General features: G+C 59.0%; 2 protein-coding genes across 2 annotated transcripts in view; both read right to left on the reverse strand.

The window, feature by feature from the left end:
• Positions 1-3,423: 3,423 nt before the first annotated feature.
• SELPLG (selectin P ligand) lies at positions 3,424-8,422 on the reverse strand (the record flags this gene model as incomplete). The annotated part of the gene is made up of 5 exons (XM_084272052.1): positions 3,424-4,897; positions 5,699-5,808; positions 6,018-6,158; positions 8,129-8,205; positions 8,318-8,422. 5 exons carry the CDS (start codon positions 8,420-8,422, stop codon positions 3,603-3,605), a joined length of 1,728 nt encoding a protein of 575 aa, XP_084128178.1. The 3' UTR covers positions 3,424-3,602.
• Positions 8,423-9,806: 1,384 nt separating this feature from the next.
• CORO1C (coronin 1C) overlaps positions 9,807-13,913 on the reverse strand; it is a 43,563-nt gene continuing 39,456 nt past the window's right edge. The window contains exons 6-11 of the mRNA XM_084272271.1: positions 13,722-13,841; positions 13,063-13,167; positions 11,770-11,915; positions 10,962-11,019; positions 10,622-10,867; positions 9,807-10,154 (exon numbers count right to left, since the gene is read on the reverse strand). Of these exons, the coding sequence (XP_084128397.1) occupies positions 10,035-10,154; positions 10,622-10,867; positions 10,962-11,019; positions 11,770-11,915; positions 13,063-13,167; positions 13,722-13,841 (795 nt within the window). The 3' untranslated portion in view covers positions 9,807-10,034. The remainder of the gene's footprint in view (positions 10,155-10,621; positions 10,868-10,961; positions 11,020-11,769; positions 11,916-13,062; positions 13,168-13,721; positions 13,842-13,913) is intronic.

Here is a 13,913-nt window from a genome sequence, read left to right on the forward strand (position 1 = left end):
GGCCGGCAAGGGGCTGGCGGCCCCTGGTCCCCTCCCTGCCAAAACCCAGTTAGGGACTGGGGTGGGGGAGCTTCCCCGCGATGAAAGGGGGGAGGCCCCTGTGTCCCCCATCATCCCAACAGGACAAGGATGCTTTCTGGGGTGCAAGAGAGGTTAGGGGTCCCAGGAAGATTTGTTGTGAGGGTGTTTTCACCCATGAGGAGGGATAATGTGTCCAGGTTTGGACAGGGGTGCTGGCACCCTCAGACTGGATCCCAGCGATGCCATGCTGGGAGCAGGCACAGTTCCTACCCAGCTGCCTTTCACTGTGCGCCTGGGCCCCAGCACCACAGCCTGGGGCTGGATCCTGCCCCTATGCCCAGCCCAAGCCTGCCATCCCTCAAGGGCACGGGCACCAGATAGTGGGATTTGGCCACCGCTGCCACCAAGGGGGACAGGGACGGCTTCGGGCTCTGTGCCCTGGTGTTCTTGGGGGGGCAGACAGGGCCAAGACAGGGCTTGGGATCCCCTGCTCGTTTCAGGAAAACAAAGCAATACCCCAGCCAGAAAATGCTTTGGCATGGGCACCTCTGCCTCGGGGTGCAGGCAGAAGAGCAGGTAGGGGTGCAGGCAGGGGTGCGGGCAGGGATGCGGGCAGGGGTGCAGAAAACAGCCCTGTGTTTCCCCAGGCCAACACAGAGCAGTGACCACACAGCTCCCTGGGCATGGTATCTGGGTTGGGGGTCTGGGGATATCGCTTGGCCACCCCCTCCCGTCCCAGCATTGCCCTGCCCAAGCCCCCCAGCCAGCTTCCCCCCCTCCTCCCCCCCCCCCCCCCCGTTTCTTGTCTGCCTCTGCTGAAGTTGCTCAAGAGGCTGCAGCATCGCGGGTGACCTCATCCTCTTGCTATTTGTCTCTGCACCTCCCTGGGGACCCGGCCAGATCCCCCCCAAAAAGCCATCGCCAACCCCAGGGACTGCAACTGCCGCGGGGCGGGGGCTGAGGACGCCCCTTCCCATCGCCGCTGCCACCGGCGCCGGTTGGGTTTCTCCCGGCGTCGCCAAACGTCATTGTGGCTCCCAGAAATAACGTGTCCGTCCGTCTGTCTGCAGCCGGCGGCTCCGTGCAGCTGCTGGAGTGGCTTTGCCCGGCCTTAAGTGCTCAGCGCTGAAATCTTAGAGGGGAAGGGGGAAAGGCGAGGGGAGGCCGAGGGCTGCGGAGGCCAGCTGGTCTGGAGGGGTGCCAGCAGTGGCTGGACTCTCTCCTCCAGCCCAGGTGGGGTTTGGGCTGCACTTCTCCTCCGTGTACCCAGCAATGCCAGCATGGGGCTGAACCCCCATGGCCATAGTCCCTATCTTGCCCTGTTAGGGTCCCCATCCCTCCTTGGCCAGGGTCCCCATCCCCTCCCTGCCCAAGCCAGGGTCCCCACCCTTCCCCAGTGGTGGTCTCCAGCTCCCAGCCAGGTTCCCATCCCTGCTCTGGGCTCTTCCCAGTGCAGCAGAGGCACAGGGCTGGGCAACCCCCAGTGCCAGCCCACACTGGCCATTACGATGCCATTTTTGCCTGCGGCCAGGGACAACTCAAGCCCTCGGCACTGGGCAGGGCTGCATCTCCTGGGCCTCGCTTTGTAATTTGGGGTGGGTGGAACGTGGGGACCCGCCGGGCCGGGCTCCGCAGCAGAGCCGGCCGCAGTAATAACCTGCAATTTGAGACATCTCGCCCTGCTCTGCTTGTAATTTGCCTCCTTGGGCTGCGCCATGCTGCACCCACAAAATATGGGGGGGGGGGGGGGGGGGAAAGCCTGCAGAGCTGCCCCATTGTGTGCAGAGCTCCATGCCCAGCACCGTGCCCAGCACCGTGTCACCCGCGGCCCCGTGCACCGCACGCTGCCGTCCCGCCACCCAGGCTTGGCGTGGGGACGTGGCCCGAGGATCCAGCTGTGATACCGCACCGGCTTCCTGCGGATTCCTCTGCCGTGAGCTGGGGGATGGCAGCCCGACAGGACCTGCAGACTATGCCAAATAGGGCGATTCCCGGCTCCTGGCAGCCAACGGCTGAGGAAAAGTTTATCCTCGCTGGGGTCCTGCTCCAGCACGGCGGGTGCAGGGCTGGCACGGGGCTGGGTGAGAGCGGGAGTGCTGCCTCCGGCATGGCCGCCCTCTCAGGACCCGGCCGCCGTCCCGGGACCCACCTGCCCTGGCCCGGGGCAGAGGCTGGATGAGCTGTGGCAGCCTGAAACCGGATGATGGGAACATCCCTGCTCCTCTGAGAGAAAGCAGGGGTGGGGATGATGGTGCTCCCCACGGGCTCCCACTCCCCAGCCTGGGGGGGCATGTACACCTCTACAGCCCTTATGGCTGAGCCATGACCCGCGGCCGTGTTTTGGCACTGGCACCCGCTTGGTGAGAGGGTGAGGACATGGAGTGGGAGGACACAAGGTGCCATTGACTGGGAGCCCCTGGCTGGGGTGTCCCACCCAGGGACTGGCCACCACCACCGGCTGCAGACCCCCTTGCCGACACCATCACCCATAAACATTTGTGTTGAGGGGAGAAGTGGGGTCAGTGAGGCTCCAGATGGGGGTGAGGATGGAGGGGTGGGGACACTGATACTGATAGGATGGGGACATGGGGATACCAGGCCTGGCAGGATGAGGATGGGGCACGGGGACATCAGGCCTGGCAGGATGAGAACGGGGCACGGGGACAGGCTGGCCTGGCAGTACAAGGCCATCCCTGGGCCATCCCTGCTGCCTTGGGTGTCTCCCCCGGTGTTCAGGCTGGTGGCTTGAGGGGTGACCGACACCAGCATGCTGCGAAGAGAGGGGACCTGGGAACAAACCTGAGCCCCCCCAGCCCCCGGGGACAGGCAAGATGGGGGGACCCTCACAGCTTTGGTCCCCCCATTCCTGTCCCAGCTCAACCAGGCTGGGCCTATGACATCCTATGACGCCGAGAGCCTGCAACCAGTGTTCGCTCAGCGGGGATGAGCCCCTGAGGCACCAGCAGCACAAGTCCCACCCCACATGGGATGATGGTCCCAGGGGCATCCATTACCCCGCTGCGGGCAACCACAGGGCAGGAACACGTTTCACCACGACTGCGCCCAGCCCCGTCCCCGTTCCCCCGCCCCGGCACTTCCGCCCCGGCACCACCACCCTTTCCGCTCCCACGCTGCAGCACGAGGCCAAGCCCACGCTGGGCGGGGGTCCTGGGGTCCTGGGGGCTGCGGTCCCTTGCCTAGGGAGGGGTGAATGTGGGTTTCATTTCTGCTCCCCTCCCCATCCCCGCCCCAGGGGACCGGAATTGGGGCTGCTGTTGCGGGGAGGGGGATGGAGAAGCGAAATTTTGGCAAAGGGATGTGGGCAGGTGGTAGAACGGTGGAGGGAGGGGGGACCTTGTGGGTGCTGTACCCACCAAGAATAGACCACCGTGTATGGGTAATATTTTAATAGGGTCAGCTGAGCTCTTCCCAGGGTAAAGCAGTTCCGAATTAAACACAGACTCAGGGGACTGGGGGGGGTCCTCTGCCCACGGCTCTGTGTGCCACATTATTAGGGCCCAGGCATCTTACCCCCGGGGCAGCCACTGGCTCCCCCCAGCGCCATGACCCATCCCCGTGGCTCAGGAGTGCTCCGGCAGGAAGCTGCTGAGAGTCAGGTTGTCACCGTCGGGCTCAGAACCGCCATCGAGCAGCAGCTTCGTCCGCCGGGCCGGGCCGGACTTGGGGCCATTGGTGGCCACCTCGCCGTCAGGCAGCAGGGAGGAGATGCAGACCATCTCCGTGGGGCTGAGCCGGCGGTGTGCCGTCCGCTTCCGGCGCCAGAGCAGGGCGCCCAGCACCCCCGTGCACACCATGAAGATGGCAGCCACCAGCGCCAGCAGCAGGATGGCCAGCAGGCACTTGCTCATCACCCTGTTGAGATCCCAAGGGACGGGCGCCGCAGTTCCCCAGGGCTTCATGTCCCAAGGGGCCAAACGTGTGGGCATGGGGAGAGTTCCGGCTTTCCAGACTTTCTTGTAATCCGTGGTGGTGGTGCCAAGGGGTGGTAGGGTCACCGAGTGTGACCCCACAGCAGAGCTGTTGTCCGTGCTGCCAGCCAGTGTCCCCTCCTCACTGGGTGAAGTGAGCTGGCTGGGGATGCTGGTGGTGCTGGTGCGGGGAGCTGCCTGTGTGCCGGGGTCCATCGGTGGTGCAGAGGTCGACAGTAGGTCAGGCTCAGGGGAGTCGGTCTCGTCCTGCGGATCAGCCGTGGTTGGCACCACGGGTGCCCGGTGCAGGCTGGCGTTGGCACTGGGCACTGGTGGTGGCGCGGAGCTCAGCATCAAGTCAGGGTCAGGAGAGTCTGTCTCATCCAGTGGATCAGCCGTGGTTGGTGCTGTGAGGACCTGGTGCTGGCTGGTGTTGGCACTGGGCGCTGGTCGTGGCACTGAGTGCCGCATCAGGTCAGGATCGGGGACATTGGTCTCATCTTGTGGATTGGCCGTGGTTGGTGCTGTGGCTGCCTGGTGCAGTTTGGTGTTGGCTCTGGGCACTGGTGCAGAGCTCATCAGCAGGTCAGGCTCCGGGGAGTCAGTCTCATCCAGCGGATCAGCCGTGGTCGATGCTGCAAGGGCCTGGTGCCAGCTGGCATTGGCACTGGGTGCCGGCATCAGGTCAGGTGTTGGGGAATCGGTGCCATGTCTGCTGGCTGCCGTACTGGCAGCGTGGCTGTCCTCCTCCATGGTGTTGGGCTGCTGCCCCTCATCCCTCTTCCTGCGGGGGAGCAGCACAGCCTCATCCTGCGCCTGCTCAGCCACCCCCCAGACCCACTGCAGGCCGTGGTGCTGCCCCGGCTTCGGCAAGGCCTCACATACCCACAGCGGCAGCACCAGTATCACCAGCATCACCAGCATGGCCCTGCCCGGCACCACGGGACCTACGGGGAGGAAGGAGAACGGGCAGGTGAAATCGGGGTCCCACTCCCCATGGAATAGTGCTGAACTCCATCCTTCAGCCTGGAAATGGCCCCGAAGAGGGATCACGTGTGAGCCGAGCATCCTCCTCCACTCCCAGAGAGGGGTCGGGTGTTCGGGGGCTGGAAGACGCGAACACGGACCTCTGGCAGCCGTGGCTGAGCTCACCCAGCACCCGTCCCGCCGGCTCCGCTCCACAAGAAAGTTTTGAAAAGGAAGTTGAGCGTCTGGAAACGGGAAACGAGCCGCGGAGGAGACGGCTGCTGCGGGTCAGCCAGTCACAGGATGATGCCCGGTGCAGAAATGAAACCACGGGGATGTTGGACCCATTTCAGACAACCCCTCCTGGGGGTGCCCGTCCTCCCCCCTCTGCTGGCTGGCATGGCGTAGGGCTCCCAGACCGAGACCACCATGTGCCCACAGGTCTGTGCTGAAGCAGGAGGAGAGGTGAACCTGCCCCAAAGACTCCCCATGCCCCACCCCCACCCTCCCAATCCCCCCCATTACATCTGTCCCTCACCAATAACTCCCCAGCAGCCACAGTGGGTGGAGGCCAGTGAGGTCCCACCACCCCACACTCAACAGCAGCCAAGCGCCGATCAATGCCCTCCAGCACCAAGCACACCCGGGAAGCCCCTCCCAGCCCCAAAGCACCCATCTGCCTCCTACAAACTCCCCAAGGGCCCCCTGCTAAGCATACCCTTTGCAGCCACAGCATCCCTAGGGCCAAGCCCTGAACCGGTACCCCACCCTGCTTGACTCACCTCTGCTGGGGGCCGCTGCAGGACCCCGAGCTGCAGCGCCAGCATGCATCACCAGCGAGGGCCCAGCTGCTCCCGCACGGGGGCACGAGGGCAACCCTGGAGCCAGGGAACTGCCAAGACCCAAGGGGCGTCGCGGGCCGCCCTCCGCCTCCCGCCCGGGCGGGGAAGGAAAGGCGGGTGAAGAGTGGCTGTGGTTTCCGAGAGACGGCGGGGGGAAAGACGTCACTGGGGGAGTGGGGCCGCTGAGGGCTGGGGACTGTGTGCACCCACCGGTGAGGGTGGATGGGACGTGGAGTACACCTCAAAAGAGGGCTCCCACCTTTCCATGGGGTGCTGGGTGCCCTGTGGGAGCCCCCCAGCCGGCTCGGCCCCACCAGTTGCTGAGCTGCGCACCAGGGTTTGCGCCGCCCCAAAGGCAGAAGTGACGGCAAACCTGGTGCCGGGAACGGTGCGGGCATGGCTAGCGTGGGGGGACAGGTCACTGTGCCCTGAGAGGGAGCATGGGATTCCCCAGCACTGGGAAAGGGCCTTCACACGTGAGGAGGAGGAAGAGGAGGAGGAAGAGGAGGAGGAAGAGGAGGAGGAAGAGGAGGAGGAAGAGGAGGAGGAAGAGGAGGAGGTGGCGGTGGTGAGGGCCAGGCTCAACACCTTTTGCCAAGCCCTCATGCTGGGGTCCTTCCCTTGGCACCTTCATCCCCTTGGACGGCAGCCCATGGGCCAGGAGCTCTCAGGGGCTGTCTGGGTGAAGGTGTGTGTGTGGGGGGTCGCTGGGTGTTGTCCCAGCTGCAGGGAAATATTCTGCCCTAACCGCAAGCACCGGCACGCTGCGGGCAGGAGGTGCAGCCCCAGGAAGGATGCTGCAAGAGCACATCCGCAGAAAACGCCCTGCAGCTGCTACCCAGGGCTGTAAACAAGCCCATCACCTCCCCCTGCCCCCAGCACGAACACCAACCCCGGATTCACCCCATCCCTTCTCAAAACCTCCTGGCCCTGGGGGCTGGAAGGAAGGAGGGGTGGGGGGCCCTCTTCCTGCTGCCCCAGAAAACACGCACAGAAAATGGGGTTCAGGGCTGCAGGAGTGGTAATGGCTGTGGGATGAGCATCCCCATCCCCTGGGATGGGCCCAGGGCATGCAGGGCTGGCCCGGGAGCATCGCCTCTCTGAGAGTGTCCCCATCCTATCCCAGGCATTGGGCTGGGCCGTGTCAGGCTGCACCGGAGGCAGCCAAGGGCGCTTGTGAAATGAGGGTGAAACGCCACAGCCCTGGGGAGGCTCTCAGAGCTGGACAGGGCCCAAGAGATGCCACTCCCAGCCTGGCTTTTCTTTGCCCTTGCAGGTTTCCTCCAGCCTGGAAGCAACTTCAGCTGGGGAGGAGCAAACAGAGCCCCCCCAGCCACAGCACAACCCCTTAGACACACCCCCTGCCATCCCCAGCCATCGAGCCCCACATCCAGCCCAGCACTCCGGTCCACTCGCAGGGAAATCAATCACAAGGCCAAGTGTGACCCCAGGGATGGACCCTGAGGATGGACCTCGGGGATGGACCCTGGCTCTCCTGGGTCAGAGCAGGGAAGTGCAGGGGCAAGACCCAGAACCACACGCTCCTGTTTCCATCACCGTGGGTAAGGGTGGTGCCAACATTTCATAACCCAATTACAGCAAAACCTGACGTGGGTGCACAGCGGTGGGTGCGGGGTGCAGGGTCAAAGAACAAGCAAACCAGAGGAAGTTTATAATCAATGACTTTTATCTTTTGAAAATGGAAGCAAATATTCGGACAGATACTATGGCCGCTCTATAAGAGCGCATCTCTCAGGACTTCGCTGGTTCTCTTCTGGGGTATCACGGCTACAAAAAGCTTCAGGCACTGACTCCGGTTGAGCCTGGCTAGGCATCAGTTCATTTAAATAAAATACAGGCTATAAACTCAAAAACCTTTCCTCCGCCCTACTCGGACCGTCTGCCACACCCCCATCATCATCTCCCCACATTTCAATCCAGCATCTCAGAACTAAGTTACTTCCCTCCAATTATAAAAGCTGAAAAGGTCCCCCCGGTGGGGGGCACACAACCCTGAAGCCTCACATAGGAACCACCACAGAGATCACCGCCTGGCTTCATTTTTTCCAAGGAAAAAAAACCCAAAAAACAAAGCAATTTTTTTTTTTTTTAAAAAAGAGAATTAAAATACACATCTCAGCCATTTACTGCGCCACAAAAACATCACCAAACATTCCAATAACCTGGAGCATCTGGGCTGCGAATCCAGCCCCAGCAGTCACAAACATGGGCAGGGGATGCTCGTCCCCCTGCTGCACTCGCCCCCCGAAATCAAAGAAACCGCACTGGGATGGAGCTCCCCTGTGACACAGTCACACCACATCCTCTGTCCCTTTGCATCCCGTTCCAGCATCTCTCCAGCTACCTCACCTGATTTCGCCTCCACACACACAGACATCCCTCCAGACCAGAGAATCCTTAATCTGCAAGTTCTGAACATGCAAACACTGGGGAAAATGGGGAGGTTGAGGGTTTTTAGCTAATGGGAGAAATAAAATCCAAGATGGCTTCGGCGTGGGAGAAGGACCAGGGATGCCCGAGCTGTGGGGTGCAGCTCACAGCCCTGAGCACACGAATGTACACGCACATCGGTGATGCGGTGAGCTGCTCTGGGATCGGCCAGCGCTGGCACAGGGACTGTGGCTCATCAGCCAGGCAGCCCATGGTCTCTGCCCACCTTTGGGTGCTGACACCTCTGCTGGCACTGCGGGGACAGGCAGCACAGTTCCAGCTCAGTGCAGAATGCTGGGGTGACACGGATCCTGCTCCGGCCGTGGGGACACAGCCCCCACCCCGAGCAGAGCTTGGCTGAGCCGAAGCATCCAAGAAGAAATTCCAGGAGGAGCTCCCAAGCCCGGCCTGCTCACAGCAGGGGGGTCCCCTCCCTGAGGGTCTTAACGGAGTGCGTGAGAAACCAGTTCTCCACAAGGACCAAAACCACCATCCTCAGTCCCCTCCATTCCGAGGGCCTGGGCATGTGGAGGAGTCTGGGGACAAGTCCCCTCCTGCAGCTCTGCAGTGTGGCAGGGTGGCAAGGCAGGAATGATGGGGAGAGGGAAACAAAACATCATCAAAAATAATAGAGGCATTTTGTTCCCGGTGCACCATCACCACAAAGTCACCTACCTACTGCAGAGGCTGCTCCGGAAGCAGTGCTTGGCTTTCTGACACCGGCACTACCATGCAGGGCCAGAGCACCACAAGCTCGTGATTCATAGAAGTCAACGAGCCAAAGAGCATGGCGGCGCAGAGCCGAGCGCCAACAGCACCACCATGGAGAACCCGGCGACTGCCAACGTCCCGCAGGCTCCTTAAACCCGGCACTCCATGGATAAACCTAAAGAGATTTCCCACATGGAAGCGACTTCAGCCTCGGAGTTAAAAAAACCAGGAGAAGAAAAGAAGCGGGAAGTCAAAGAGGGAGTTTCCATTTGGACACGGCTGGAGGAATCCGAACCGCGGGGCTGCTCCGGGAGGGGAACGTGGTGCTCGGGGAAGAGTTCCGCGGGGTGGAAGAGGAAGAGGAGGCGTTTCGCGGCACGCCTCACCTCACCGGAGCTAGGTTTTGTTCCTCTAAAGCAACGGTGACAGGGGGACAGGATGGGGAGGCAGGCAGGGCTGCTCTCTGCGTGGGGCTCAGCAGCAGGCTCAGCTGTGCTGCAAAGGAAACCGGCCCGATCGCTTTATACAAAACAGCTTCTACTTGCATCCTGTGCACAGTATAGAAACACCCACCCCACGCCGTGCCGTCCCTTCGGATTTCAAACACAAATACTGCAAGGTGGCAAACAAGGAAAATAAAAAGCAATTTTTTTTTCTCTTTTTTCTTTTTTTTTTCTCTTTTTTTTTTCTTTTTTTTCTTTTTTTTTGGCAACTTTAAAAAAAATGGTCAAGAACAACGTGGCATTGGTCCCTAAATCTAGAAAAAGATATTTGGGCACAACATCGAGAGTCAGAATGGATTTGTTTTCAGTGATTGGTAACATCTGGAAGGCAAAACACCCCCCCCCAAAAAAAATAAAAAGCCTGGAAAAGGAGCACTTATTCGTTTTGACACAGTCACATAAATTCATTAAAACATCAGGAGGAGGAGGAGGAAAAAAAAAAACAACTTTCACTAAAAAGCTTGGCTTTTAATCATCGGCTCTCGTTGACGTGAATTTAGGAGAACAGGAAAGCTCGTACTGGAATGCTGCAGGCTGCTGCTTGCCAAACTGGGGACCTGGAATGTGCCTGGGCTGGCGGCGGGGGCCAGCGCCGCTCGCCCCCCCCCAGCTCAGTCCGCGATCTTTGCCATCTGCTCCTCCAGCTTGGAAATGCGCTCGTCTTGGTTGGTGATCGTGTCTTTGATAGATTTCAGCTCTTTCAAAATCTCATCCAATTTGGCTTCGTTTTGCTGGAAGACAAGACAAAGGTGTTTGTTACGAGAGCAGACAGGATGGTGAGGGGCTTCTCCCAATGGGATCCTTGTCAGCCCAAAGTGTGCCAGGGTGTGTGAGGCACATGGGGGGTGAGTGTTAATGATGGTGAACTCCTACAACAGGTACAGTGCAAGATTCGTTTGTTCCCCCGGCCTGGGCTGGGTTTTACACAGAAAAAAGAGGTGCTGAGAAGCTCTCCCAAGTGGGTGGGGGGCTGGCCCAACAAGCCAAGCTTTCTTCTGGGTCACAGTTCCCAGCAGCCCCCCCAAAACCTCACCTGGAACACTACAACTCACACACCACATCACCTCCCCGTCACCCACCGGCACCCAGCCCCGCAGTACTCAAATCACATGCACTTGAGCTGTGTACAATGACTTCTGGAGAGACCGGGAATCATATCTCCTGCCACTGTCCCCAGAGCTGGATGAAGTTTACTCACAGTGTTTGAGGCATCAGCTGCTTTCTTTGGAGCATTCATGAGATCAGTCTTCTTGTTTGCGGCAGGCTTGTTGTCCAGTATGTTCTTCTTGACCACCTTGAGATCCCTGTTCTTGCCTGGAATGTACCCATGCTTCAAGGAGATGAGGAGGGGATCGGCATTTTTCCCCTCAAACCACTCCTCTGCTTCCAGAGCCGCTTCTGGGCCAGCTGTATCCGGGTACAGGTCGTCCTGGAAAAGGTCCGACTGCAAGCCAGAAGGAATGATTCAGTCAAGTGGTTTGGGGCTGGAAGGCACGAACTGGCTCCAAACCACCCACCCAGGAGGCAGCCGCGCTCACCTTTCGAGGAACCGTCATGATGATGGGCTCGCATTTCCTCTCGTGAAGCTTGAAGAACCTTTCAAAGAAAAACAAGACAAGGTGTGACCTGGACATGAGGACAGTCAGCGCACCGTGCAGCCAATGACCTCGGTCCCGCTGCTGACACACAGCAGAGTAATGGGAGACAGAGGCGATGGCAAACCAGCGACGCGAAGGAGTCACAGCCTGGCTGCTCTAGGACTGCCAGGGCTGGAGGAACCCACCCGGCTGCATGCAGAGCCCCCCCACCCCTCAGGTGACTTCAGGGGATCACCTCTGCCTGGGGGGGCTGTCAGCGAGGCACAGCTCACTGCTCAGACCATGGAGACACCAGCAATTTACAGCCGCCACGAGACAGCCCTCTGCTCACCGCTCCATGTCTCTGCGCCCCACTGCCGAAACGTGCCCATGTTTTGGGCAATGCAGGCTCTGGGGAGACACGAGCCAGGAGCCAGTGCAGTGACAACCCGCCTTCCTGCGATGCCTTTGTCCTTTGCCATGTTTTCCCAGGCAATTGCCCTGGTTATTGCATCACTGCTTTAATTACACCCTAAATCCCTGAAAAAGCAGCCTCCAGTCCACTTGCTGCATACACACTGGAGCCTGGTATCACACTCAGGCACCGAGTTTCTCTCTGATATGGTGACAGCACAGGCTGTAACCATCCCAACACCAAGTTTTCTGTGGACATGTTCTGCCAGGGATCACCCATTCATTTATAACAGACCCCTTGTGCCGCTATGGCTTGCTAAGACACGACGCACCCCGAGAGAGCCTCTCTCCTTACCTGGCAATCTCGCACTTGTTCACATCGAGGCCCCTCTTTGGCATGAACCCCATGCCCCTCTGCGGCTCCTTGCTGCTGAAGGTGTTGAGGTAGTGAACATAGGGGGACTCATCCGTGATCTCAAAGTAGCGAATGCTGCTGTCACCCTGCAAGAAGCAAAAGGAGGAATACTCCAGCGACCGGAGGGACCAGCGCTCCCCCATGCTGGGCCAGGAGGCCACCAGTCTCTCCTGATAACCCTTCCTTCCTGAGAGACACACAGCTCAGAGCTGGGTTTTTTTCAGGCTAAAGCCTGCCTTGCTTGCCAGTTGGATGCATCTCATCCCAGGCTGCTCGCAGCAGTCTCTGTCGGACAGCACGGTGCTGCGCTCTCGCTATCCACACGGCATCCACAAAACTGCCATAAAGCAGATTCCCTACCACACCCTGAGTCCTGATCGCTCACAATTCAAGACCGGGGTGTGTCAGCTCCCACGGCTGCTCTCGTGGAAGGGCCGTGCTCCACACTGCAGCCACGAGGCTGGAAATAAAGTGGCTGCTCTTTGATTCCCAGCAATTCTGCCACACCGGCATCTCCGGGGCAGCAGAAGAGGCAGCAGATGCAAACCAAGTATTTCTCATTAGCTGTTTACACAGATGGGATCCTTGAGCGTGCTTGTATGGATCCGCCTCCGTAATTACTTGTTCATCTTGCCTTTGGCTCCTGTTAGTAGGAAGTCCAAAGCTGCGGCATCAGAAGTGGGCACTTCAGAGCACTCAGTGCCTACAAACAGCTTTCAGAAAGGAGCACAATTCCACTTTCCTAGCATTTAACCCTGCAAAATTACAGCAAGCGCTGCTACATGCACCGTCATCTTCAAGCACAAAGGAGGACAACATCTAAAATGTACCCTCCTCCCAAACCAACGTACAGTCATTCAGGTCAACACCACCACGAGATGGTTTGGTGACAGTGTCTGACTTGTTACACTAAGAGCAGCTTTAGCTACATAAATCATCTCAAAGAAACATCCAATTGCCCTGGGGAGATTTCTTGGGCTCTCTGTACTGTCCCACAGACTGAGGGTCACACCGATTTCATAGAACCATAGAATGGTTAGGGTTGGAAGGGACCTAAAAGATCATCAAGTTCCAATTTCAGAGCAGCCTCATTCATCTGCGGCCCTGACCACCGCTGCCACACTAAGTTTTGGTGAACCAAGCCCTTCTCAGTGGAGACACTTGGGGAACCTTCCACACACATCACTCATTCAAACAGGAGTGTCCCAGTCACGCCAAAAGCTTCTCCTTTACCTTGCCACACAAGTAAATGATGTTGGTATCTGGATCGTAGAAGGGGAGCAGGACCCCGTTGCTGGTGTCCATCTCGTGAAGGGCTATGGGCTCTTCCATGTTTTTCTGGAAAGAAAAACACCACCAGAGATGTTAAAGAGAAATGGAAAAACTCATGTTAACCTGGGACCCAAACTGCTAACAGTTCTTTGAAGCGGTGCCCTCACCGCCCCGAAGGCTCCATGTGTCACAGTAACAAACACCATCAGTTTTCACAAGCTTATTCACTCTCCCAATCACAAACTGGGATAAAAGCAGGACCCAAGAAGATTCACAAGGCTAAGGGAAAGATGTGACAGAGTGACGTCAGCAAGCATCTCGTGCCAGCGTGATGGGATCGTACCGAAGGCAGCGACCCTCACGCAGCCACTCTGCTCCCCGGGTATCTTTTCTCAGACACACTGAATGTGCTTCATCCCTGCTCTCAGTCCAGAGAACTAATCCCCTTCCCTGAGTGAACATCCAGACTGAGTAACAGGAAGCCAGCGTAGGAGCAGGCAGCAGATGGAGAGGGGAGACATTGGAGTGCACCAGCTATGGATTTGGTGGGTGAGTGTGGGTCTGGGCCGGGAATAAAACAGGCGTTGGAACAGCCAAGTGGGAATGGGACAGGAACCTACTGGATTCCAAAGGGCGAGCTGCCGTTCGCTCATGCGGCTGAAGCCAGTTGTGAAGATGTTTCCATCGGCCAGGAAAATGGCTCGCATGGGCCGGGCTCCCTCGTGGGTTTTCTCCTTCTCCTGGAAGAGATTTACAGGTCAGCCTCTGGCAGGGAGCAGGAAACCCAGCTGGCTCCACAGAATCCCTGGCAG

The sequence above is a fragment of the Gallinula chloropus genome (assembly GCF_964237585.1).
Source record: "Gallinula chloropus genome assembly, chromosome: 17".
Classification (NCBI taxonomy): domain Eukaryota; kingdom Metazoa; phylum Chordata; class Aves; order Gruiformes; family Rallidae; genus Gallinula; species Gallinula chloropus.